Source organism: Meles meles, chromosome X (genome assembly GCF_922984935.1).
Source record: "Meles meles chromosome X, mMelMel3.1 paternal haplotype, whole genome shotgun sequence".
NCBI lineage: Eukaryota > Metazoa > Chordata > Mammalia > Carnivora > Mustelidae > Meles > Meles meles.
The window spans coordinates 46,477,391-46,500,864 of NC_060087.1; the positions used below are offsets into that span (position 1 = coordinate 46,477,391).

Genomic DNA, 23,474 nt, shown 5'->3' on the forward strand with positions numbered 1-23,474 from the left:
CCCTGCCTCAACTTTTTCACTTGGAAAATGGGGTGGGGGAGAGAACTCTTCCCCTCCATCAGGAGGCTGTGAGGCTCTGCCTAGCACAGTGTCTGCGTGGCCCATGGTGCATGTTCAGCCAAGGACAGTAGCACTAACCTTTAGCCTTCAGAGCTCCCTAAAGGGACAGAGGACCAGGGCCACAAAGCACCTTTTTGCATTTATTAAAACTTTCCGTGTCTCACTCTGCAGCAGCAAGATTGCTTCCGAGGCCTGGCCCAATTCTTCACAGGGGCCAGGCTGGAGGGGTCTGACTTCGCTGGCTCCCCAACTGTCAACAGAATTGAGGCCAAACCCTTCAGCTGCCCTCCCTAACACTAATACTCCACTCCAAGCAGGCTCTGTCTTCTCGGATACCCCACCCCACCCCTAACCACCAGCACACACTTAATCAGACCCAGACCTGGGAATGAACAGGAACCTTCCAGGAGCTCACAGGTGGACCCCCTTGCCCCAATCTTCTTTAGAGCATAAGCAACCTATATAATCACTGCCGTCAGCATGTGAATAATCACTGAGCCCCTGCTAGGCACCAGGCACAGGGTCAGACTCTTTGATCCTGCAATATGGGAACTGCTCATCCAATTCTAAGATGATGAAACTGAGACTCAGAGAAGTCAAAATGATTTGCCACACATCATACAGGTAGGGGAGCTTGGCATAAACCCCAAAACTCATGCTCTTACCACCACCCTCTGCTGTACCAGGGGCTCAGTCCTGGGCACATACACACTGTTAAGATGAGTTTCCTTCTCCTACCTCCCTAATGTCAAGACAGAATCTCCTTCTCCAGGGCTCTTTGTTGGAGAGATTATCACATATGCACCTCTGTTCCAAAAGCATTTCTCTCTCTCTCTCTCTTTTTTAAAGATTTTAACTATTTCTTTGAGAGAGGGAGAGCACAAGCAGGTGTGGGGAGGGGCAGAGGGAGAGGGAGAAGCAGACTCCCCACTGAGCGGGGCTTGATCCCAGGACCATTCTTTGGGAGACAGCGCAGACCTGGATAAGTCCCTGCCCCTGGACCTTGGTTCCTCAACTATAAATAATGGGGCTATGTTAGTTGAGTTCCAGACAATCTTAGGCCCTAACCTTAACCCTAAAATATCTCATTTCTTCAAAATGCCAGAGTTTCTCTTTTGCATCAGCTGGGTTCAGCTGCCTACATAGAGACCCAAAGACTTGGGGTACCAGGCCTCTCTTTATCAATCCATGTCAGGAGAAGAGATCCATCTCTCCTGCTACTCCCACAGTCTTCTCCTAATCAAAGGCCCCTTAGGGCCCCAGTCTCAAAAGGTTTAGTTGGGCCATTTCCTAACCTCAGGAGTGGTCCTCAATAAACAGTAACTTACTAAGAGCCGTGAGTACAGTGACCACATTTTCTGAACCAAAAACTTGGCCATGTAATCAGACCAAGGATTTTAAGTGATCTCTACACCCAATGTGGGGCTCAAACTCATGACCCCGAGATCAAGAGTCTCATGCTCTTCTGACTGAGCCAGCCAAGAGCCCCTGACCAAGGACTTTGACACTGCTGCTTCCAGGTACAAGAAGCAGTTTGGCAGATGGGACAATAAATAGCAAAATATTGAAAGTTCCTGAAACTTTGAGGGACTTACGGGGACAACAGGCCGGAATACTTGAAAAGAATGTAAGCCCTTGAGTTGCCATATTGGGGTTTCTACCTTAGCCTCCTGGCTGGTTCCCTGCCTCTGGTTTTGGTACTCTGAGCCTCCTGTAAACAGTGCGTGGGGAAATAATAAGGTGCTTTGCCCTAAGATCCTGGAATTAGATAAACAAGATGATCCTCTAAGAGCTAAATTAATAAACATAAAATACATAAAAAATGAGACATGCAAAGTTACCTGAAAGAGATAGACTGGTCCTCAAGTCAGGATTTGAGTTGAGGAACATGTCTAAAAAATTGGGTGTCAAAAGAAAGGAGACTGGACACCCATGGAGGTAGATTTTTTTAAGGAGGCTTGAAGGAGGGGCTCAGTAGGTTAAGCATCTGCCTTTGGCTCAGGTCATGATTCTGGGGTCCTGGGATCCAGCCTGCACTGGGCTCCCTGCTCATTGAAGAGTCTGCTCCTCCCCCTGCTCATGCTCTTTCTCTCTCATTCTCTGTTCTCTCTCAAATAAATAAATAAAATCTTAAAAAAAAAAGGGGGGAGGAGCTTGAAGGACAACTGTGAACAGGGCTCCTTCCAGCAGTGCCCTGAGGAGAAAGAGATGGGTACACTAGCCCACGGATCTCACAGATCTCTTGCAAAGTGGAGAACCAGTCCTGGGGTAGCCATGGACCTTCTCTCCTAGCCATCACCTAGTCTAACTGTAACTCTCCTCAGTGGAGCACTCCCTCCTCACTGCTGAAAGAACATCTCTAAAATGCAAATCAGCTGACATGGTTCTCCTGTTTATTCAGTAACTCCCCCCATTGACTTCCCTGCCTGTCCAGCCCAATGCACTCCAAAGCTCTCCATCTCATTCTGCCCTCCCATCGACTTTTCTAGCACATCTGGTACTTGCTACCTGAAACACTCCTGGCCCTCTCTAGGTCTTTTAACTGTGTTACAGTGATATGTGAAATAGTTTTAAAAGTCAAATTGTGAAAGGATCTCAACAGAATGAGACTCCTTTTCAAAGTTATTTTTTTTCTGAGTTCACTTTCAGATTTCTAAAGTATATGTTCATATTATATTGCTAATATGCTTGTGAAATTTATTTTCTTGTGTGTCTTTTTACTTTTTTTTGTGTAACAAATGTATGTAGATTTTCAAGTCACAAGGACTGCTGCGAGGATTAGAAGAGAAAACACAAATTCCCCACTCTACTCCCTTCCCACCCCTGACCCCCACTGTCAGAGACAAACCCTCTTCATCTCTTTTAACTGCTTGCTCAGGTATTTGCCTTCTCATTTCTAAAGAACCCAGGCAGGGCACCTGGGCAGCTCAGTCAGTAAAGCAGCAGCCTTTGGCTCAGGTTATGATCTCAGGGTCCTGGGATCGAGTCCCTCATCAGGCTCCTTGCTCAGCAGGGAGCCTGCTTCTCCCTCTGCCCCTCTCTTCCCCTCCCCTGCTCATGCTCACCATAGTATATGTGGTAACTATATTTCATTTCCCATGCAACTTTTCTCTTTCCCTGGTGTTGATGGTGATGACTTTGCTTGCTTAGTTTTCTTCATATCTATTATTGGTTTTCCCCAAACTCTGTTGGGAGTACATTTCTCCTCTCAATGTGTTTTGACACCTCAGATAACCCATCAGATTTTTTCTTTTCTTTTTTCATCCCTTTGAGAATTTGTCCCAACTGCAATTCAGGATGGGTGCTCTCTAGACCCGTATAAGGGTGCATGGAGGGTCTTGTCCCTGCCCCATCACTCTGGGATTCCTTTCACCTCTCTTCTGTGTTGGATTTCCTATTTCCTAGATCCCTTGGCCTTTTTTCTGACTTTAGGTCCACATTTTGATGGAGCACATTCTCCAGTGTTCCCCTGAGAAAAGAGGCCGGGGACATAAAATCTTTAGACCTCACCTGTCTGAAAATGTCTTCCTTATGCTCTCTGCCTTGATTAATAATTTGACTGAGTATAGACTTCTAGGTTGGAAATTATGTTCACTCAGAATTTGAGAACACTGCTCCACTGTCTCCTAGCTTCCAGTGTTGCTGTTGAGAATCCAATGCCATTCTCTTTCTTGAACTTTGTGCATGATATGTTCTTATTTTTTTTCTCCCTGGAAATTTTCAGGATTGTCTCTTTATCCCTGGCATTCTGTAATTCCACAGACATACCTTGGTGTGGGTCTTTTTATCATTTATCTTGCTGGTTACTCAGTGGGATTTGCATTCCTTCAGTTCTGGGACATGTTCTTGTATTTTGGCTTTGATCCCTTCCTTCCTGCTGTTTCCTCCATTCTATTTCTGGAACTCCTGTTGTTGGATGTTGGAGTTCCTCAACTGATCCTCCAATTTTCTCATCTTTTCTCTTCTGTTGTCTATTTCTTCATCTTGCTATTCTGCTTCCTAGGATATTTTGTCTCCTTTTATTTTCTAATCCTTCCCACTGAAATCCTTATTTTGACTCTCGCTATCTTTAATTTCCCAGGTTTCTTCTCCTCCCTCCTGACCTCAGTTCCTTCCAAGTTCCTTTGTTTTCTGTTTGTTTGTTTGCTTGCTTTTTTGGTCACTCTTATAGGTTCAAATAGCTTTGTACTATCTGATCATCTCTAGCTACCTAAGGCTTGCCCGTGTGTGCGCGTGCGTGTGTGTGTGTGTGTGTGAAATGTCAGTTACACTGAGGTTTAATGTACATAAAATCAAATATACCTGTCCTAAGGGTCCTTGGCTGGTGATCCTTGGCGATTGGTTCCCATGACACTAACCAGCAGATGGGAAGCTCTGTGCATAGCTGAAGCTTGCCAAGTGGTGAGCTTCACTACAGTTGCTGGGCTGAAGCCTATTCTTTTGTTGAAAGACTCCCACGTGTCATCTTTTGGAGGCCTTTTTCTAGAGCCTTTTAGTTTCCTCAGAGAAGACTACTTTGCTCTCTTGTATGCTCCTGACTTTGGTGTCCTAGAAGCAGGGGAGTGGGAGGAGGTTGGGGTCCCACTGTTTTGGGATGCAGATTCCTTTGCTTACAACCCTGTTTCATCCCACACTTCATTGTGCGTGATATCCCCAAGCCCAGGGCCCCGTAACTTCAATTTCTCCAAAGAATCAACCCCTATCTGCAGAGATGGGGCTTGGTGGTGGTGGTGGGGTGAGGTCCCTCACTAGATGGGGCCAGGAAGGGACAAGAAGGTCTGTTCACAGACTTTCAATATTCTCCCTGTTTTTAATTCCACACCACCCAGCCTTCTGTGATTCCTAGCATCTCTGAATCCTAAGCATTTCTGGGGCTCTCTGGGCAGAATAGTTTACTTCTGGTCAGCATCCCAGACCCTGTGTGTTTCTACCTTTTTTATTTCTTTACTCATATTTCAGAGATAAATAAGTTTATTCAACTCATTATGTTTAATAGGAAGTTCCTCTTCTTACTGCGGCCAACTCCTATTATCTTCCTCCTCCAGAAAGCTTATCTGAATGTCTCTAGGCTGGATGAGGAGGCCCTCCTCTGTTCTCCTGCAGTGTCCTTTTCTTGCTTCCATCACAGCCCTGATCAAACTTGTTCTGGAAGTGTCCATTTCCATGCCTGACTCTCCCTGTAGATTAGGAGACCCTGTAGATTAGGAGCAGTCTAGGGCTGTGACTTAGTCATGCCTGCACCCCCAGATCTCAGGGTCTGGCCCACAGAGGTACAGAGCTACTATGTGGTGATGGAATGAATGGCTACCCAAATGAATCAGACCCAGTCGGAGGGACCATCCAGAAAGGGAAATAAGCTGAAGACGACTGTTCCTCTCAAGGCCAGTTCCCTAAAAGCTATATGTGCATGCTTGCCCACTGCAGCATGACTTAAAGCTGTGGAAAAATGGGCCCAGCTTCTATGCCCTACATTTGGTGGATGGTTAAGTACATTATGGTATATCAGTTGCCATTAAAAATAATGCTTGCGAAGAATATGCAATTGCATGCGGGAAATGCTCAAGTGAAAAGAAGCAAGAAAAAATTGTATGTGCTATATCATTTCAGCTAAATGAAAAGAATAAAAAGAACAAGGGAAATACACCAAATGCTCGTGGTGGCTGTCTTTGTGTGCTCTAATTATGGGTAATGTTTTTCTCCTCTACTTTTCCGAGTTCTTCTACATTTTGTAATGCAAGTGCATTAAATGTCTAATTTTTTAAAAAGTTCCTAAGAAACGAAGGTAAATGTACTGAGAGTGCCATGGAGAAAATACTGTGAAGGGCACCTGAGAGTCTGAATGTGGGTCCAGCAGTGCTTGCTGGGAAGGCTCTGTTCTCTACTGTCCAGAGGCCTTGAAGACTCAGACCTATGGAACACCACCCCCTCTCACTGCAAAAGCAGGACGTTACTCAGGAAGCCAAAGGAGGAGGATCTTGGGAGTCTATCTTCTTAAAAATCACACCACCACAGGCCATACTGGGAAACAGAGACCCCTACACTGGGCTCTGAACTTCAGATGCCCCTCTCCATGAGGTGAAGCGTCTGTGGGGCCAAGGGAATATGGCCATCAGGATCTTTGGCTCTCTGTCTTCCAGACTGAGCTCCAGGTACCCAGAACTCCAGAATTCCCTGCTCATATCTCTTGAGCTTATTTGCAAGAATTGTGTGGTCTTATTATCCAGGTCCATCTGCTAGGCCCAACGGGTGGCCAAGGGGAAGTTGGAGGGTGGTGGGGCTTTGATGTGGCCTGGAGTGTCCATATACATCTCAAGGTTCTATATGAACCACAGGTGGGAAGAGAACGGGGGAGGGCCAAGGGCCTCAGCTGGTACCTTGACGGGCCCTGCAGAAGTAGAGGCAGGCAAGTCCATAGGTCCTTGTGCCTCAGGGTTTACAGGGTTTAACACTTAGGCGTGGACAGATCTGTGTTCAAATCCACTTATTTGCTGTGAAACCATGAATGAATCCATTCTTTTCTCCGAACCTCAATTTTCCCAACTGTAAAATAGATATAGCAATTCCAACTTCAGAGGGTTGCAGTGAGGCTTGTTAGGGATGGAATGGCCTAGTGGTTATGAGCACAGGCTTTGGGTCAGAGGGGCCTAGGCCTCAGTGGCAGCTCCGACCTCGGTAACTATGTGATTTACATCTGTAAGGCCCAGTTTGCTCCTTAGTATAATGGAGATAACAACAGCCTTAACCCAACAGAGTTGCTGGAAGGATTGTGGTTGTAAAGAATATGTAATAACATTGGAAAATGCTTAAATGAGGAAAGGCTGCTTAATAATTGTTGTGCAAATATTGGTTATGGTAGAGTTGACGGGGCCTTCTGTACTCCCCATCTCCTCTGCCTAGCTTTTTTTTTTTTTTTTTTTGCCATAGCTCTGACCACTATAGGACATATTCTGTGTCATCTTGCTTCTTTTCTGCCCCTGCTCCACACCCCGCCCCCTGATATACACACAATAGAATATCAGCTCCACAGGGCAGAGATTTTATCTGTTTTGTTCACTGTGTCCAAGCACCTAGAACAATGTGAACAGAGAAGATGTTCTTCTACAGTTAAGTGGATATCTCCTCCTTAGAGGCAAAAAGGCATTCTTGGTGAATACAATAGTCAGAATATAGGCATGGGGGCACACAGAAGTCTGTTATGCTTAGGAACCCTAGACAGTTCAACACAACTTGAATACTGGTCAGGAAGGGAAGACCATGGCTAGAGAGATGAGTGGAGCCATGGTCTGACAAAAAGGAACACACGAGAGCTTTCCTAGACCATAAATGATATAAAAACTTACTTGTGATGATGGCCAGGGAATGGAAAAGCCCTTGGGGAGAGGCAAAGATACCTCCCAAGTTCAAGAGCCACCTAAATCATGACAATGTGAAAAGTGACTGTAAAAAAACCTCTTGAAAGATAATTTAGCTGGAGAAGAAGACTCCTGCCTAACGGACCAATCTGAGCCCAGAATCAGACCTAGAAATGACACAGAGGGAGGTAGAGAGGTCAGGAGGATAAGAGAATGGTGACACGCAAGAAAACCTCATAAGGGTTAATAAGAGAGAACAACCAGATGAACCACCAGATAAATCAGAAAGCTTGGGGGATAATGAAACCACTTTCAGCAATGGATCCAACCGACACCCAAGGCCAAAATGGTGGCAGGGAAGCAAAATGAAAGCCGTGGCAATTTCAGCTGCCGTTTATCCTTTTGCTGGTGATTACTCTTCCTACGGGGTCCTTGATTGCCACTATTCATTGAACAAGTTCTGGGATGCTGAGGATGATGATGAAGATGGCTGCATACTTCAAAGAAATGTTTGGCTATTACTTTTTAAATTTCTTTCTCGGAAAATAATGAGGCAAGTGCCACTTCACATTTTTATTTTAAAAAGAAGACAGGCAGAGACTACAACAAAGAGCCTTGAATACCAGGCAACGGTGTATTGTTCTGGAATTTCTGGGGAGTCCTTGGGGAGCTCAGCCCTGGGAGTGATAAGGTCAAAAGCTGCCTTCCCCCCAATTCATGCTCCTTCCTGTCAAGCAGGCTTTATTTGGTCTTTCACTTATTCTGCCTTCTAGTAATGCAGAAAGAATAAAGTGACTATTTATTAAGCACCTACGAAGGTTCAGGCTTGTGTTATGTTCTTGACAGCTGGGCAAGATGGTTATTCTTCTTGCCATTGTATAGATATGAATACTCAGGCTCAGGGTAGTGATGTGATTTGCCTAGAGTTACGCAGTTAATGAGCGGTGGAGATGAGATTCAAGTCTGGGTTGGTCTGACTCTAAAACCAATGCTTTTAACTGCTATAACTGTGGTTTCCTTCTGTCGTGTCAGAGCTAAGTGGCACTTCATCTCCCATACCAGCCTGTGAGCTTGGCCTCTCTCCTTCACCTGGCTCCAATCTCCCCTACACACCAAGCCACCCAAGCCCCCCCCCCCCCCCCACCAATGAGCATTGGGGGAAGTGCTTCTGAAAGAAGCAATCATCAAGGTCAGAGGGGGAGTGCCAAAATAGGAAGGTGGTGGTAGGTACAGGTATTGCAGCCCAGATCAGCTCAGCATTATGACAAAAAGAAAAAGAAAAAGAAAAAGAAAGAAAGAAGAAGAAGGGGGAGAGAGAGAAAGAAAAGGAAAATGGAACTGGTTCTCTCTCCAGCCCTCCCTTCCTGCCTCCCTCTGCTAGAGGCAGAGGGATGGAGGTTCAGTGATGATGGGGAGGAGAGTGGGTGGAAAGGGGAGCAGCTTAGAGCAGCTCGCTGTTGCAGAAACCTCAGCTCAGACTCAAAGCCCCCTCCTGCACGCTAGGGGCCCATCTCTGGCCTGCCTGCTCCTACTGCCTAAGCAAAGGAGGCTGGGCTGAGCTCCTGGGAGCCCACTAAAATGAATGTGAAAAATAAAACAAGGTATGAAGTCCTAACAGTGAAGAGGATGGAAGAGAGTGGTAACGATGAGAGATTTCAACAAATTTCTGGAAGCAAAACAAAAACAAAAACAACCAAAGAGGAGAGTGTTCATAGTTGAAGGAGAGCCAGGGACACCGCTCAGGGGGTTGCAGCCAGGGTGGGAGCCAATCCAACCAGCAGAGGTCCAGAGAGACTCCAGACATGGAGATGGTAGGTATGAGGAAGGGCAGGAATGGTCAGGATCTGAAAATGGGGGGATATGCTGAAGGTAAGTACGTGAAATCCTGCCCTGCTCCCCTAAGCCCCAAATCCAGAATCCAAGCTGCCTGGCATGGCAAGATATCAGAGAGCTCCTGGCTAAGGGAATGAACCTATCTGCAGTCAATTAGGGCCCCCTGGGGCCTGCTGGTGTCTCCAGGATAAAGTGCTTTTCATTCTGGCCTTCAGGGGGCACACATTATAATAGCCAGCCCCCTGGAGTCTCACCTAAAATAAAGCCAGCAAGTGGACAAGCCAGTCTGGGTGTAAGGGCATCTCAATCAGACTTTCTCCTAACTCATTCATAGACTATAAAATAGAAAGTATGAGAGAAAAGAAAGGCAGCCTCGGGGATCAATCCAGGAAGTTCCACATCTAACTGGCGGACATTCCAGAAAGAGAAAACAGAGAAAATGAAAGGGAAGAAACTACCAAAGAAATTATGTAAGGAGAGATCAAAGGTATCCGACTGAACGGACTCACTAGAGTACCAGGTTGGTTGAATGGAAAACAGACCTTGAACTGATTACATAGGTTACATAGCTGGTTACATAGGTGTATTTGACTTGTAAAAATTGACTGAGCAATTCATTTGTGACATGAGCACCCTTCTGGATGCATATCATATTTCCATGTGGTATCTAAAAAAAAGAAAAAAAAACCTTCTCGAAATCTCCAAGCAAACTGTCCCCAGAAGGTGTGCTATGATTATCCTGCAGCTTCAAGGAACTCCATGGGACAGTACAACATAAGTGAGCAAGTGAGCGAACAAATAAGGGAGAAAGTTCTGGTCCCAAATATAAAGCAAAGTAAACAGTGGCATGATTTTGAGCCATTTTGTAGAGCATAAGAAAGGAAAATGCATTTTTTTAAAGATTTTATTTATTTATTTGATAGAGACAAGCGAGAGAGGAAACACAAGCAGGGGGAATGGGAGAGAGAGAAGCAGGCTTCTGACTCAGCCCAATGTGGGGCTCCATGTGGGGCTCGATCCCAGGACCCTGAGATCATGACCTGAGCTGAAGGCAGACGCTTAACGACTGAGCCACCCTGGTGCCCCTGCATTTGCTTTTGACACTAGGAATATCTTCCTGGGAGTACAGAGATTGTGAGAGCGGACCATGGAAACTGAGGTGCAATTATAGTCCTAAGCACATGAACACAGTGCATAATTGGTGGTCGGTTTGTCTGGATAAAGCACCAAAGACCTAATTATTACAGAATGCAAATGCAGTCAACCCTGTGGAATGCAAAAGCACTGAGCACAGAATGTGGGAGGTGCAAGGGTGGAGGAGAGAGGGAGGGAAGGATGGGGCCCTAATAACTATGTCTTAGAGACCAAGTGGTGAAGAGATAGTGTGGAAAATGGATGGAAAAGGAACCCGTAGTTTAAAACACTACTTGCTAAAGTTACAAAGGTAACTAACAGAGGAAGCTTAGCAGTAGTATAACTATCGCAATCTATGAAAGGGAGAGAAAGAGTCAGGTGTTGTAAAGAAGCTAGATCCTCTTTTGTCCTAGTAGAAAGAAGTGAGTAAGTAATGTTTAAGTTGATAAAGGAAGGGCACCTGGGTGGCTCACTAGGCTTCCTGCTCAGCGGGGAGTCTGTTTCTCCATCTACCTCCTCCCCTCTATTTGTGATCTCTTTCACAGTGCGCTCTCTCTCAAATAAACAAATAAAATGTTTAAAAAAGATAAAGTTGATAAATGAAGAAAAAACCACTGAAGCATGTTATTTAGAGATGTGAAGTCACCACCAGAAAACCTAAATGGTAAAAGCAGTCACCTCTGAGGGCTGGAAGGGGGGAATAGGGAGACATAGGCTTTTTACTATATACATCTTTGTGTACTCTTTGCCTTTTTTAAAAAAATGTTTCATTTTTAAGTAATCTCTCTGCCCAACGTGGGGCTAGAACCCACCAAGCCCAGAGATCAAGAGTCGCATGCTCTACTGCCTGAACCAGCCAGCCCCCTGCCCAGTATTTGCTTTTTTAAAATTATGCATATGTACCGCTTTAACTTAATTTTTTTTTTAAAAAAAGCCCCTCCTTTCTTTGGACCTCAGTCTCCCTCAGGACGGACAGAAGAGGGAGGGTGATGATTCCATGTGAGGTGAGGGCCTGTTCTCCAGTGCAGCCTTCTTTTTAGAGCAGGAATGAGACAGGCTAGTGAAGGATGCCCCCCACCCCCTGCCCCCAACTAACACCTCAACTCCTTCCGGAGCCACAGTAGTCGGTGAGGGTACCTTCTCAGCTGCTCCAGCCTGTACGGCCCTCCAGTCCCCTTCTAGCCTCACGGTCGTCTGTCCAGCCTCTCCAGCCTTCCGTTCATTTGACTATTTGCACCTATTAGTTATTTATACCTGCCCGAGTCACAAAGGATTTGAGGTGGCTTACTCCAATAACACAGATAAAGAAAGAATAGAAAATTGAACTAGAAAATAGGACTCAGAAAAAGAGATCAACAAAGATGCTCAAACTGTATTTCAAATTGGCTGGTAGCCGGGGAACAAGAGCGAGATACAATGAGCCATAATAGCCTCACATTAGGAAGGAGGAAATACAGCTATTCTCCAGGGACACAAATCTTTGCCGGGCAAGAAATTTTGCAAATCACTGTCTGTGGGAGATTTCATGAAAGAGAAGGAAAGGACTGGTTTTGTTTTGTTTTTTAAACTTAAAGTTGTCCTACTTTAATGATGTGTTATCCAGATATTTGGATGAGTTATAGCCTATAAAAACTAAAGAATCTCAGGTAACATCATGATTATAGAAATGAGGTATAAGAGGGGTACCTGAGTGGCTCAGTCAGTTAAGCATCTGCCTTCAGCTCAAGTCATGATCCCGGGGTCCTGAACTGAGCCCCAGTTGGGGCTCCCTGCTCAACAGGGAGTCTGCTTCTCCCTCTCCCTCTGCCTCCCCTGCCACACTTGTTCTCGCTCTCTCTCTCTCAAATGATTAAATAAAATCTTTTAAAAAATACAAAAAAAGGGACATAATGTATAAGAGCATGTACTTTGGCACAATCTTGAATGATTTCATGTGTTTTTTTCCCCTGAAAATGACTATTAAGCACCTAGGAGTATCAGGGAATGCCATTGAAATGATCTCGGTTAATCCTGAGAGATGGGCATTATCATGCCATTTTCCAGACAAGGAAACTAAACCTCAGAGAAGGCAAGATGACATAGCTGAGGTCCTCCAGTGGGCTGGGGCACAGCCGAGATTCAAACTTGGGTCTGTGTGCTGGTAGCCACCCTTGTGGGGAGCACAGCACAATGTGTAAACTTGTAGAGTCTCTGTGTCCTACACCTGAAAATAAGTGTGATATTGTGTGTCCACTACACTCAAAACAAAACAAAACAGAGACAAACTTAGATCTCTCCATCTCCAAAGCTCATTCTTTGTGTATCATACAGTGGGGCCTCAAAACCAAGGCATCTGGGCTGGAGATGCTCTGCCCAAGGCAATAGGCATCCAAGTGATGACAGACACAAGCCTGCCCTCTCCCATGAAAACAGAAAAAAGGGGGGTGACTGGCCTGGCTCTCAGGCTGAAAGCTGTCTCTGAGCTGTCTCAATTACATTAAATGAGGACCTCAAACACAAAGAGCAGCAGGGAGAAAGGTGGGCCTGGGTGGAGAAAGAGAAATCTGGGAGTTCTCCCTCACTGTGAATCTAGGAGATCTGATTTCCGACGGGCTGAGCCAGACAGGGTGGAGGGTCTGTCTGCCATCAAAGCAAGTGACCCTTTCTCTGAGGGATGCCTCCTCTTCATGGCTTCCTCCCCAGCAAGTCATCAATCCTCCTCAAGCGCAGTTTTTCTCATCTGTAGGACACAGAATGAGACCTGCAACCTTCCCAGGATTTCAAGGCATAAAACTGCACTTTTGAGGGATGATCCTTTGAACATTGGCACTAACATTAGCGTCACTCTTCTGGTCAGAGCTCTTCTACTCACACATTGGCCTCAGACAAGTCCTTTCTCTCTGGGCCTCACCCTTCTCATCTGTGAAATGAACAGCTTGAGCTGGATGCTTTTTAAGGGTCCCTCTGGCTCCAAGTTTTTTGGCTTTTATGCTGGGATTATTGAAATCGTGCTGGTCATGAACGAAGCCCAGCAGTTGTCTACACACCCCTGTCACGGCTCTTGCCCACATGTTGTCACTGCCTTTCTCCTCCAGTAGATTATCTCTACTCCCCACTGCCTGAGATCAGGCCTTATCATCTCTCATGCAGACTGTCCCACTGGCCTCCTCACTGGATACCCTCCAATCTGTCTTCCATACTGTCCACTCGTGGGATCTCTCCAGAATCTAGCTCTCAACACATCCCCCCACACTCTAAAATGAGCACCTCTTTCCTCAATCTAAAACCCTCTCCTGGCTCCCAATTCCCAATAGAATAAAGCTCTTCATCCTGCTATTCAGTTGTCCTCCTGATCTGGGCTGGCTGACCCTGTAGACCCTCCTCCAGACCCTTCCTGCCTCGCTGTTTGTGCTTTAGTTTGTACTGACCTTATAAAAGTGCTCCCCTGCCCCACACACCTGGCTGGTTCCATGTCTCCACACATTCACTGATGCGGTCCCCTCTGCCTTAGCCTCCCTTTTGCTCTCCATTTCCACCAACCCACATACTGTCCTTCTTCATCTAACTCACTCCTATTCATCCTCCAAGTCTCAGCTCAGGCATCACCTCTTCCAGGAAGCTCTCCCTGATGGTCTAGGTAGATGTCCCTCCTTTGGGCACCCACAGCCCCCCTGTGTTCCCCTCTAGCCCACAGGAAACCTCAGTACATTCATCTTCCCTACCCAACTGTGAATGCCGGGAATCCGGGAACTGAGTAATATTAACCAAGGAACTTCCTGCAGGCAGTAGTACAAGGCATGGCACGTACTAGGCTCGTAACATTCACTGGACTGGCCTCTCTTTCAGAAATGCAGTGAGCTCCCATATGGCCTCTCCCTCCAGCTCCTCTGCAGCAGAGTTTGGCCAAGTTATTAATAATAATAATGCTTCTTGATAAGGAAGCAGACACCATGTGCTGAGTGCTTCACCTATGTCATCTTATTTAATTTGCACAATAATCATGAGAAGATTCATAACCATTTAGGAACTGGCCAGCCCATCAGATGGACAACTGCCTCCTTCCCACTGTTCTAAGGGAAATTTGGGGAGGGAAAACGATTTAGGTACGTTTCCTCACGGATATGATGACAGTGACTCTAACGTGGCTATAGAGAGGAAAATACTGGCTTTGTTCAGGTGAGGGCAGCATCCTGGAATTCAGCAGGAAATCACAAGGCCCAGATCTGCGGTCATATTATCCCTTTAAAAGGGTATAAAAATCACATAGCTACAAAGAAATGGATCGATATTAGGGAAACGGTACATATCAGGTGCTAACTGGGATAAATTTCCTTCCAAAATGTTAGAGGATTGAGCCCACGGGGCTCTGGCTTGTTACCTTTGTTTTGAAGATACGAAGTGAGGATCCTGGTAGAGTTGTTTTGTTTGCTACATTACACCTCTAGGGGGCAGGGTAGCCCCACAGATTATTTGCCAACCTTATCTCTCAGCTTTCCATCCTGATCAGAGCCTTGATGGGTATATTGGGCAGAGAGGCAATTTTCTGATATATTTGGCGGTGATGTGGGGGTGGGGGTGGGGAGAGGTGCAACATGAAACTTTTCGATCAGAAAACATAGTTTTCTCATTTGCTACTTGAGAAAACCAAGGCTCTCAGAGTTAAGCGACTTGCCCAGAATTGCAGAAAAGTCCTCTTTCCATGGTGCTGCACTTTCCCTGACTGCTAAGGCCCCTAGAGAGATTTGGCTCTTAAGTGCTTGAGAACAGGCTTCCCCACATAAATGCTTTCAATGTGGATGCTTGGAGAGCGACCAAATAACTTTCAGGAGAAAGTTGGAGTAACTAGCAAATTACCTTGCCCTATGTGAGTTACATCAAAAGTAGAAACCAGTCATTTACTCATCATCCTTCCCCAAGACCAGGGTTTATCCTTCTGCCAGGGAACACAGCAAGGAAAGAGTCAAAGGGGCTGAGCCTTATTTTGACTCTAAGACCCTATGCCTGGCCCAGGGTCTGAGCCCAATAAAGACTTGATGAAAAATAAGTCACTTTCCACTAGAGTGGGCAGACTGTGCATGGGTCCTATGCATGTCTCTTTGCTCCTTTCAGAGCAGAAGATCCTGCACCGAGGGGCAAGGACCATGGTATGACATGGCCACAGTGTGGGAGGGAGAGGTAATGATGACTGGACTGGCCTCGGCATCCCCAAAATTTTGTCTGACTCTGCTACCCTGACATCCTACCAACTGGAAAGATGAGTGAGTGCAAAAAGCACCAAAGAGCGGAGGCCAAACCACTCCTGGGAGCATGAGGATAAGGCCACACAGGAGCCAAGAGGATTCTGAAGTGGAGTTATTTCACGCCACCAGAGCCCTGGAATGAGAAAAAACAGAGGCACCTCTGGCCATTAGTGCGCCAAGGCTTAATCTTACATTCTTTTGTCTATTCACTGTTTCCTGGGCAGCTACTGTGTGCTGTGCTGTGCTGTGCTGTGTTTCCAAGCTGCCTGCTCTCTCACTCGTGCCCAGAGCACTTGCCATAAGCAACATACTCTCGATACGTGTCAGTTCAATCTCAAGCTGAAGGAGCTCTCGATCCAGTAGGGAGGACACGAGATGCAAACAAAGAACTGGGGCAAAGTGCTCGTTTCAAGGGCCGGAGGTAACCCAGCAAACCAACATGGGAGAGGGGACAGGGAAGCCTGGCCTTGGGAAGCGGATGGAGCAGCAGCCCAGGAGAAGGGGGCAGCATGAGTGAAGATCGTGAGACCATGAGCAGGCTGCGCTGGCTAATGAGGAGGTACACCGGCCCTTCTGGCTGGAGCACGGTGTATGGGAAGGGGCCTGGAGAAGAGATGAGAGGAGAAAGGTGAGTTGGGTGCTGATCCTAAGAGGGTCCTGAGTGGCAGGTGGAGGAGCCCTGCAGAAAGCTCGGCCTGGCTGTGTGTTACCAGAGGCTTGATGGAGCAAGAGTAGGGGAGGCATCTATGAGAGGAGACTGTGGCAAAAATCCAGGCGGCAATCAGGAGCCGGACCCTGATTCGACTAGTGGTATCCGGAGCTCTGCCAGGGGGTGGGGGGGAGGCCAGAGCTGTGCCTGGAGTGTCTTTAAAGTCTTTCTACCTTGCCTGCGGGAGGCCATGGTGTCTCACAGACTCAAGTCAGACACTTCTGGGCCCCATGAGCTTGTGTAACCTCAGGCAGGTCGCTGTAGCTCTCCAATCCTGGTTGCCCTGTCTGAACAATGAGGATAATACTACCTCTTCACTAACCTGGCAGGGACTCTGCAAATGAGATAAGCGGCCAGACTGCATGGTGGGTGAGAGCACTGCAGATGGATTCTGAGCCTGCCACCTGGGCTCCTTCGAGCTCCTTCTCAGTCCTACTGCTTATTCACTGAGTGACCTTGGGCAAGTTAACCAACCCTTTCTGGGCCTTGGTTTCCTCATCTGTGAAATGGATTTAATAACAACATCCACATCAAAGGATTCATGTGACAACTGAATGAATTAATACATGGAAAGCGCTTAGAACAAACAGTGCTTGGCACTCAGTAAATTCAGTAAAAAGAAGGAGAAGGAGAAGAAGAAGAGGAAGAAGAAGAAGAGCTAGCTATTCTTAACATAAAGCCACATAGGGTGGCACCTGGAACACAGAAGGCGGAGACTCACTCAGCATGTATGTGGCCTCTTCTCCATGCTCCAGGCCTTTACTATGCTCTCAACAAATTCAGAGGCCCCAGTAGGCAAGGCAAGGGGTGGTGGGGGATGAGATGAAACAGTAGCAGAGAGCAAGCCTGAGTCCAGTCTTTCTCCCGCCTAGGCCCTCATCTGACACCAGGAGACACCTACTCCCTTCAAAGCCCTCCAGCCAGGTACTCAGCCAGAGGCCTGCCCTGCCCTGATCCTTCCTTCCTCCCAGATCCTGCACCCCCTCACCACCCTTGCTGCTCAGGTTGTGCTGACACTGTCGCTGCCATGAGCTGAGCCTGGCACCCTGTGTCTCTGGCCAGTAGGAAGGGGCTCTATATAAGTGCTGAGAGCACAGTGTTTGCTCAGCCTGGGGGCCCCTCCTGATCTGTGCACGCAGCCAAGAAATGTTTGTGGATGACAACAACCCCATTCTTGCCCCAGATCTAGACGGAGAAGCAAGACTCCTCTAATTCTCATTCAACTCAACATTATCATTTCCTCCCACACAAGTATAATGCTCCCAACACAGTGGGGGGAAAATAAATGGCTTACCCTCCTGGGAAGAAGGAGAACCCCCCCCCCCGGGAAAAGCAACCAAGACCCCAGAAAAGACACACTTCCCCGGGGCCCCTCCCTAGGCTCACTCTCACCACCCCCACTTCCTCCCAGTGCCCCCGGCCCCTGCAGGGAGCACACTGACACAGCCCAGCAGCCAAGCAGTAGACCATGCATTGCCCTGGCTGTCAGGAACACCAGGCCGGGCCCTCTGGTTGCTGTCCCCCAGTGTGAGCTAGCTTGCAGGGTGGGTGGGCGGGGGAGGAGGTATGCCTGGAGGGGGGTGGGCAGAGGATGGAGAGTTACCACCCAACCAGCTTCAGCCCACCACCGCCTACAGCAGAGCCAGAGCTGGGCCCCATGCACAAAGTGTGGGAAATACAGCTCTCTTCGGTGTGGAGTGTCTCAGCAGTGCCCCCCAGCACACCCGTAAATCATTCCAGGCGCCAGAACTGCAAGGGGGGCCAGGCCAAGATCAACCAGGAACGCAGAGCTCTTCTCTGATCATCTGGAGAGGGGTGGCCATGCCAAAGATAAAAGACCTGAATGTTGATGGAGCCCAGCAGTGACTAACAAACAAAGAAGCAAACAACCAAGCAAAGCCCTCACTTCCAGAAGACAGTGGCCGGAAGGAGGTTGAGCCTCCTCTCACTCTATGCTGCACTAAAAAGGCCACACCCAGAGCACAGCAGAAGGCAGACTGGCATCCGGGAACCTGTCCAGAAGAGACAGTGCGGGAGGATGTGGGACTCCGGGGGGGCTGGGGGAGTGGAGTAGGGCGTGGGTAGGGGTGGACAAGACAGCCACTTTCAGCTGCAGCAGAGCTAAAGTTCCCAGGACCAAGAGTCTATGTTCGGGGTAGTGTGACCTCGGGCGGGTCGCTTCACTCCTCTGAGCCCCCTCAGTTTCTTCAGCTATAAAATGTGCATTGTGGTGACAGACGCGCAGGGTCGGGAGGGGAGGACTGAATTAAGTCCCCAGGCACACGGGGCCCTCAGCAAGAGGCAGCTGGCCTCTCTCCCCTCTTTCTCCACCAGAGGGAGCCTGGGGACCAGAAACGCCTATAGCCTGTACCCGCTTTACCTATCCTCCCCCAGTGCGGCAGCCTCTGCTGCGAAAACTCCCACCCTGCCTGCCCTGGCTTTCCGAGGCAGCCTTCTCACCCACTCCTTACAAACCCAGAACGGCCCGGCAAGGGAGTCTCCTCGGCAGCTGTGGTGGCAGCAATGGCTACCGCAGCAACAGGCCCTTTCCTGATGCCTGGCTTCAAGGGAGAGTGGAAAGGAGGGAGACACAGGACCCTCTTCCCTCCCCCGTTGGCGCCCCCGCTCATCCCAGCATCAGCTCCTCCTGCTCAAATCCTCTAGATATCTAAGGCTCTCCTGGCCTCTCCCAGCTTGTGACCTGGCCGGGTCCCGAAGCCAACAGACTCCTGTGGGTCGCCAAGCTCTGGTGGAAAAATGACAGGCCTTAGAGCAGGTGGACTTGGGTTCGAGTCCCAGCTCTGTTAGGAGCCAGCAGCATAACCTTGAGTAAAACCCTTTCATCTTGGAGCCTCGGTTTCCCCATCTCTAAGACGGAGTTGCTACTGTTCACTGCACAGGGCCTGTTGTGAGGCCCCAAAGAGGCAAAGGTGGATGTGCAAATATCTAATATATGGTTAGGAGAGATTTAAAGTACTATCTAAACCCCTATTAATCCAGTTGGAAAGGTGAGGCAAAGAAATCCAACAAACAGCCTGGAAGGTGCACAAAAGAGGGACAGACCGAGAGGCAGGCCTGTGCGGATGGCAGAAGCACAGAGCTCAAGAGCAAATGGGCTTCTAGCCAGCCAAGAGATTCAGATCGACGGCTGCAGGAAGGAGAATCTGAGGGTAATAGAATCCTGGAACTGGGGAAGACCCAGGTCACTTCACTGGGTTCTACACCTGATTCAGGAATGGTGCTTTCTCCAGCTCGTCCCGACACCCACTGGGCCTCTACTGGACATGTCCAGCCGCCCGCACCCCCCCCCCCCATCTCTTGAGCCAGTCCACTGCATCACCATCCAGCCAGGTTGGAAAGTTCTCCCTGAATTATCCCCCAATTTCCGCCTGCTCCTGCTTCTGCTCCCTCGAGCCACACATAATGAGACTATTACAGGCCTGACCACTCTGGAAAAGTATTCCACAGCTAGGCTCAAGGACCAACATGTCCATCCAGTCTCTTGCTCCCACTCCCACCAGGGGCCTCTCCTGAAACAGCCTCGTTCAGTGGGTCTGACCCCTTCCTTCCTCCAGCATGGGACCCACACAGGCGGTCAGTCTATGGGGAATGGGCTCTCAGCAATCATGCCTGGACAGGAGAACCCACCTCCCTCGCCCTCGGACTACTCTGGGGCAGTGCACACCAAAACTCAGCTGAGGGTGCACTGCAGCGGAGCCCAGCTGAGCCCTCGAGCTGCAGCTGCTGCTCCTGGGGCCCAGCCATCTCAACCCAGCACCCCAGCCTGCTGCCTCACCACGGGGGAGTTGCAGAGAGCTGTCTCCCGGCAGATTTCCTGAGGCAGAAGGCTTCCCCACCCCCAGCCCAGCCTCCAAGAGACACTCCACTGGTTGTGGCACATGGTAGGACCAGCTGAGCAGTGAGAGGAGGGGGAAGGCTGTCCATTCGCTAGAGGACTTCAGACTTGCTCTGTAGTGTGGCTGTATTAGTCACAGAACCAAAAAATCTAAGTTGGGGGACCTTAAAGATCATTTGAGGCAGACAAGATATGGGGGGAACTGATGGCCCGAGAGAGGAAGGGACTCAGTCAAGGTCACGAAGCCAATCTGCAGCACAGCTGGAAGGGGGACCCAGGTCTCCTAACTTCCGGTTCAGTGTTCTTTCCAACACAGCAGAAGGGAAAGCAGGGAGCCTTCAGGGAAGCCCTGTGAGCCTGCATGCCCTTGACTCTCTTAGCCTGACATTTATCTCGACCAGCTCATGGTAGTGTCTACAAAGAAGAAGTGGACCCAGCATATGTCCCACAAACCCAAGAGATACTGCCAACACATCCCGAATAGGCTGACACAGGCCCCAGAAGAGAAACTGGCACTGATCCAACAAGAGGGAAGATCTGTAGACTTCCCTTCCTGGTAGCTCTTTCACTGGGTGGTGTTTTTCTCCAGAGTGGAGAGGGGTGGTCTTTGAGGAACTAGCCAAGGGCCTGGCCTCCATCTTTGCTCCCCCATCTTTGCTCCCCTGGCCAGAATGTGCTGCAGTTCCCCTCAGAGGGGCGTCTCAGCCTCCAGCAGCCATTCCGGTCCCCACCTGCCTATCTGGGAAAGGATGGGTCTGAGACCGTCAGAGACAAGATCAGGCCTGCACTCAGCACCTGCAGAGGAGACCCAAAGGTTGGTGGGGGAGAATGTGGGCTTTCTTTCCCTTGGGACTCTGAGGTGACACAATCGGATAATAAAAATCACAAGCAGCACCTCCAAAATAAATAAATTAAATAAATAAATAAATAGCCATCCTCTGGCAAGGGTACAGCTAGGGGGTGAAGAAGTGGAGGGGTGATGACTGCTGTAGGCCCTCACTTCGTGGTTTTGAGAAAGAAGAGACACCTGCACTCATCTGGCCAACCCAGGCTGGGGTGGCTAGAGAAGGGGAGGCGGCTGCTTGAGGAGGACCCAGCTCCTCCTGACAGGCTGGGACGGGAGAGGAGGACATGGAATCAGGCACCAGCTTCTTACTTTATCAGCCATACAAGTTGGAGAGGGAACTAGAGGGGAAGATCTGGGGTGAACGGGGGGCGGGGGGTGGTACGAACACACGTTCCTTACTTTCTCTGGAGGGTTGTGGCCGGGCTGGTGCTGGTACTGGTGCTGTGGCCGCCGCCGGCCCCGGGGCTGGAGCTCCTGGATGCGCCACGGCTCATCTGGCCCCGCTCCCGCGGTGGCCGGGGCCCCACGCCCACCGCCGCCGAATAGCCGGCTTCCTTCTCGCGGCCCGGGTGAGCTGGCCCCGTCTCCCGCCCGCCACGCTCGCGACCCAGGGCTGGGTTCTCGTGGTGCAGGTGGCACTGGACCACGTCGCGCTCGCGGGCTGGGTAGCCAGTAGTGTCCTGGAGCGGGTAGGCGGCGTCCCGCTCCTTGTCCCGATACACCGCCTCCCGGTTCTGGTAGGCGCCGTCCCGGTTCGGGTAGCCCACGTCCCGAGCCGCCTGGTGGAACTGGCTCTCCCGCAGCTCTCGGTGGTGAAACTGGGTCTCACGCAGGTTCTGGTACTGGCTCTCGCGGCCGGGGCTATCCCGCGCGCCGTGGGGGTCCCGGTGCAGCTCCCCGCGGTGCAGCTGGCTCTCCTCCCTCAGGTCGCGGTTCTCCTGGGTGAGCTGGTCCAGCTGGCCCTCCAGCTCTTCAATGCGCCGCCGCTGGGTCTCCAGCAGCTGCTGCTGGCTCTCGATGATGTTGTTCAGTTCCAGCAGGTACTCCACCGCCCGGTTGGGGCTCTCGGATCCCGGACCGCCCGGGGGCCCCGACCCCGCCTCCATTCTGGCGGCCCAGGGGCAGGGGAAGGGGCAAGAGAGCCCGGTCCCCGCTCGCTCACGGCGCCACCCTCCCCCGGGCCCAGCCGGGGGAGGGGGCCGGCGGGACGCGAGGGCGCGCACCGGGCTCGAGGGCCCGGGGGCCCGGGGGGGCCCGGGAGACAGCTCTGGGGCCGGCGGCACGGGGAGCAGGAGCTGAGGCTACCGCTGCCGCCGCCACCGCCAGGGCTCAGGAGGACGCGGCCCACGGCGCTCCGCCCGCTGCGGAGTCACTGCGCAGCGCGGCCGCGCGGGACCGCCCCGGCCGCCGGCCCGCCCCCCGCCCCTGCCCCCACCCCGCGCGCCCGGCCCGCCCCCGCGCGCCCCACCTGCCACCGCCACCAGAGCCCGAAGGCGGACCCGCCCTGAGACACTTGCGCCCGCCGCAGCATAGGCTGCGGGAAATCTCTCTGTGCTACCGCTCCCAGGGGCTTCACTGAACCAATGCAGTCCAACGGAGCCCTCCATCTCGGTCCGTTCCAATGTCGCTGGGGTCCTCTCAGCCCAAGATCCTCATTTAAGACATCCCTGGAACCCCCATTGCAGGCAACCTCGGGATCCGGGCCTCCCGAGGACTCCGCATTCCCTGGGCCTGCCAATCCCAAGTATCAGATTCCACATCCCATCCAACCCCGGGACGTCCTACCTCAGGCGACCTCCCTCCCGCCCACATCCCAGGTAGTCCCGGGATCTCTCATCCTCGCCAGTCTGTGGACCATTCTTCCGTCTCAGCCAGCCCCGTGTCCCTCCAGCCCAGGGAGGCCACAGCTCCCCCTTCCCACGCAGTCCTCAGAACATCACCTCCCTTTCCCCACAGTCATCACAGCCATCCACCCCCCACTGCAGCCAGTTCCTAAACTCTCCACCCAATGCAGCATCCAGATCCCCCACCCCCTCAACGCCAGGATCACGAAGGTTAGCCAGTCCCTGGGTCCTCCAACCAAGGAGGTCCCAGGATCCCATCCCAACAAGTTCTGGGACTCCCCATCGCAGCCAGTCTTAGGATCAAAGCTCCATTCATTCCTTCAACTCTCACTTTCTGCCCTCCTTTGGAAATGCTCTCCATTGTGTCCATCGTCTTCATCCAGTGGAACTGTACCCATCCTTCAAGACTTAAATGCCACCTTATTGAAGCCAACCTTGATTTCCCTGGCTAGAAGCGCTTGCTTTCTCTCTCCTCTCAACCTCCCGTTTCACTTCTTTACACTTCTCTTGTGGTACTATGGGACAAGTGGATCTCTGCTTTAAAATGCATTCGTTTGTGTTCTTATGTCCTCTGCCAGGTCGAGCTCCTTAAAGCCAGAAACATGTCTTCATTCATCCTT

At 50.1% G+C, this 23,474-nt stretch overlaps 1 protein-coding gene across 1 annotated transcript in view; it reads right to left on the minus strand.

Annotated features, from left to right (window-relative positions):
• IQSEC2 (IQ motif and Sec7 domain ArfGEF 2) overlaps positions 1-22,361 on the minus strand; it is a 76,239-nt gene extending 53,878 nt beyond the window's left edge. The window contains 1 exon segment of the mRNA XM_045995006.1: positions 21,410-22,361. Within this exon segment, the coding sequence (XP_045850962.1) occupies positions 21,410-22,116 (707 nt within the window). The 5' untranslated portion in view covers positions 22,117-22,361.
• Between the last annotated feature and the right edge of the window lie 1,113 nt (positions 22,362-23,474).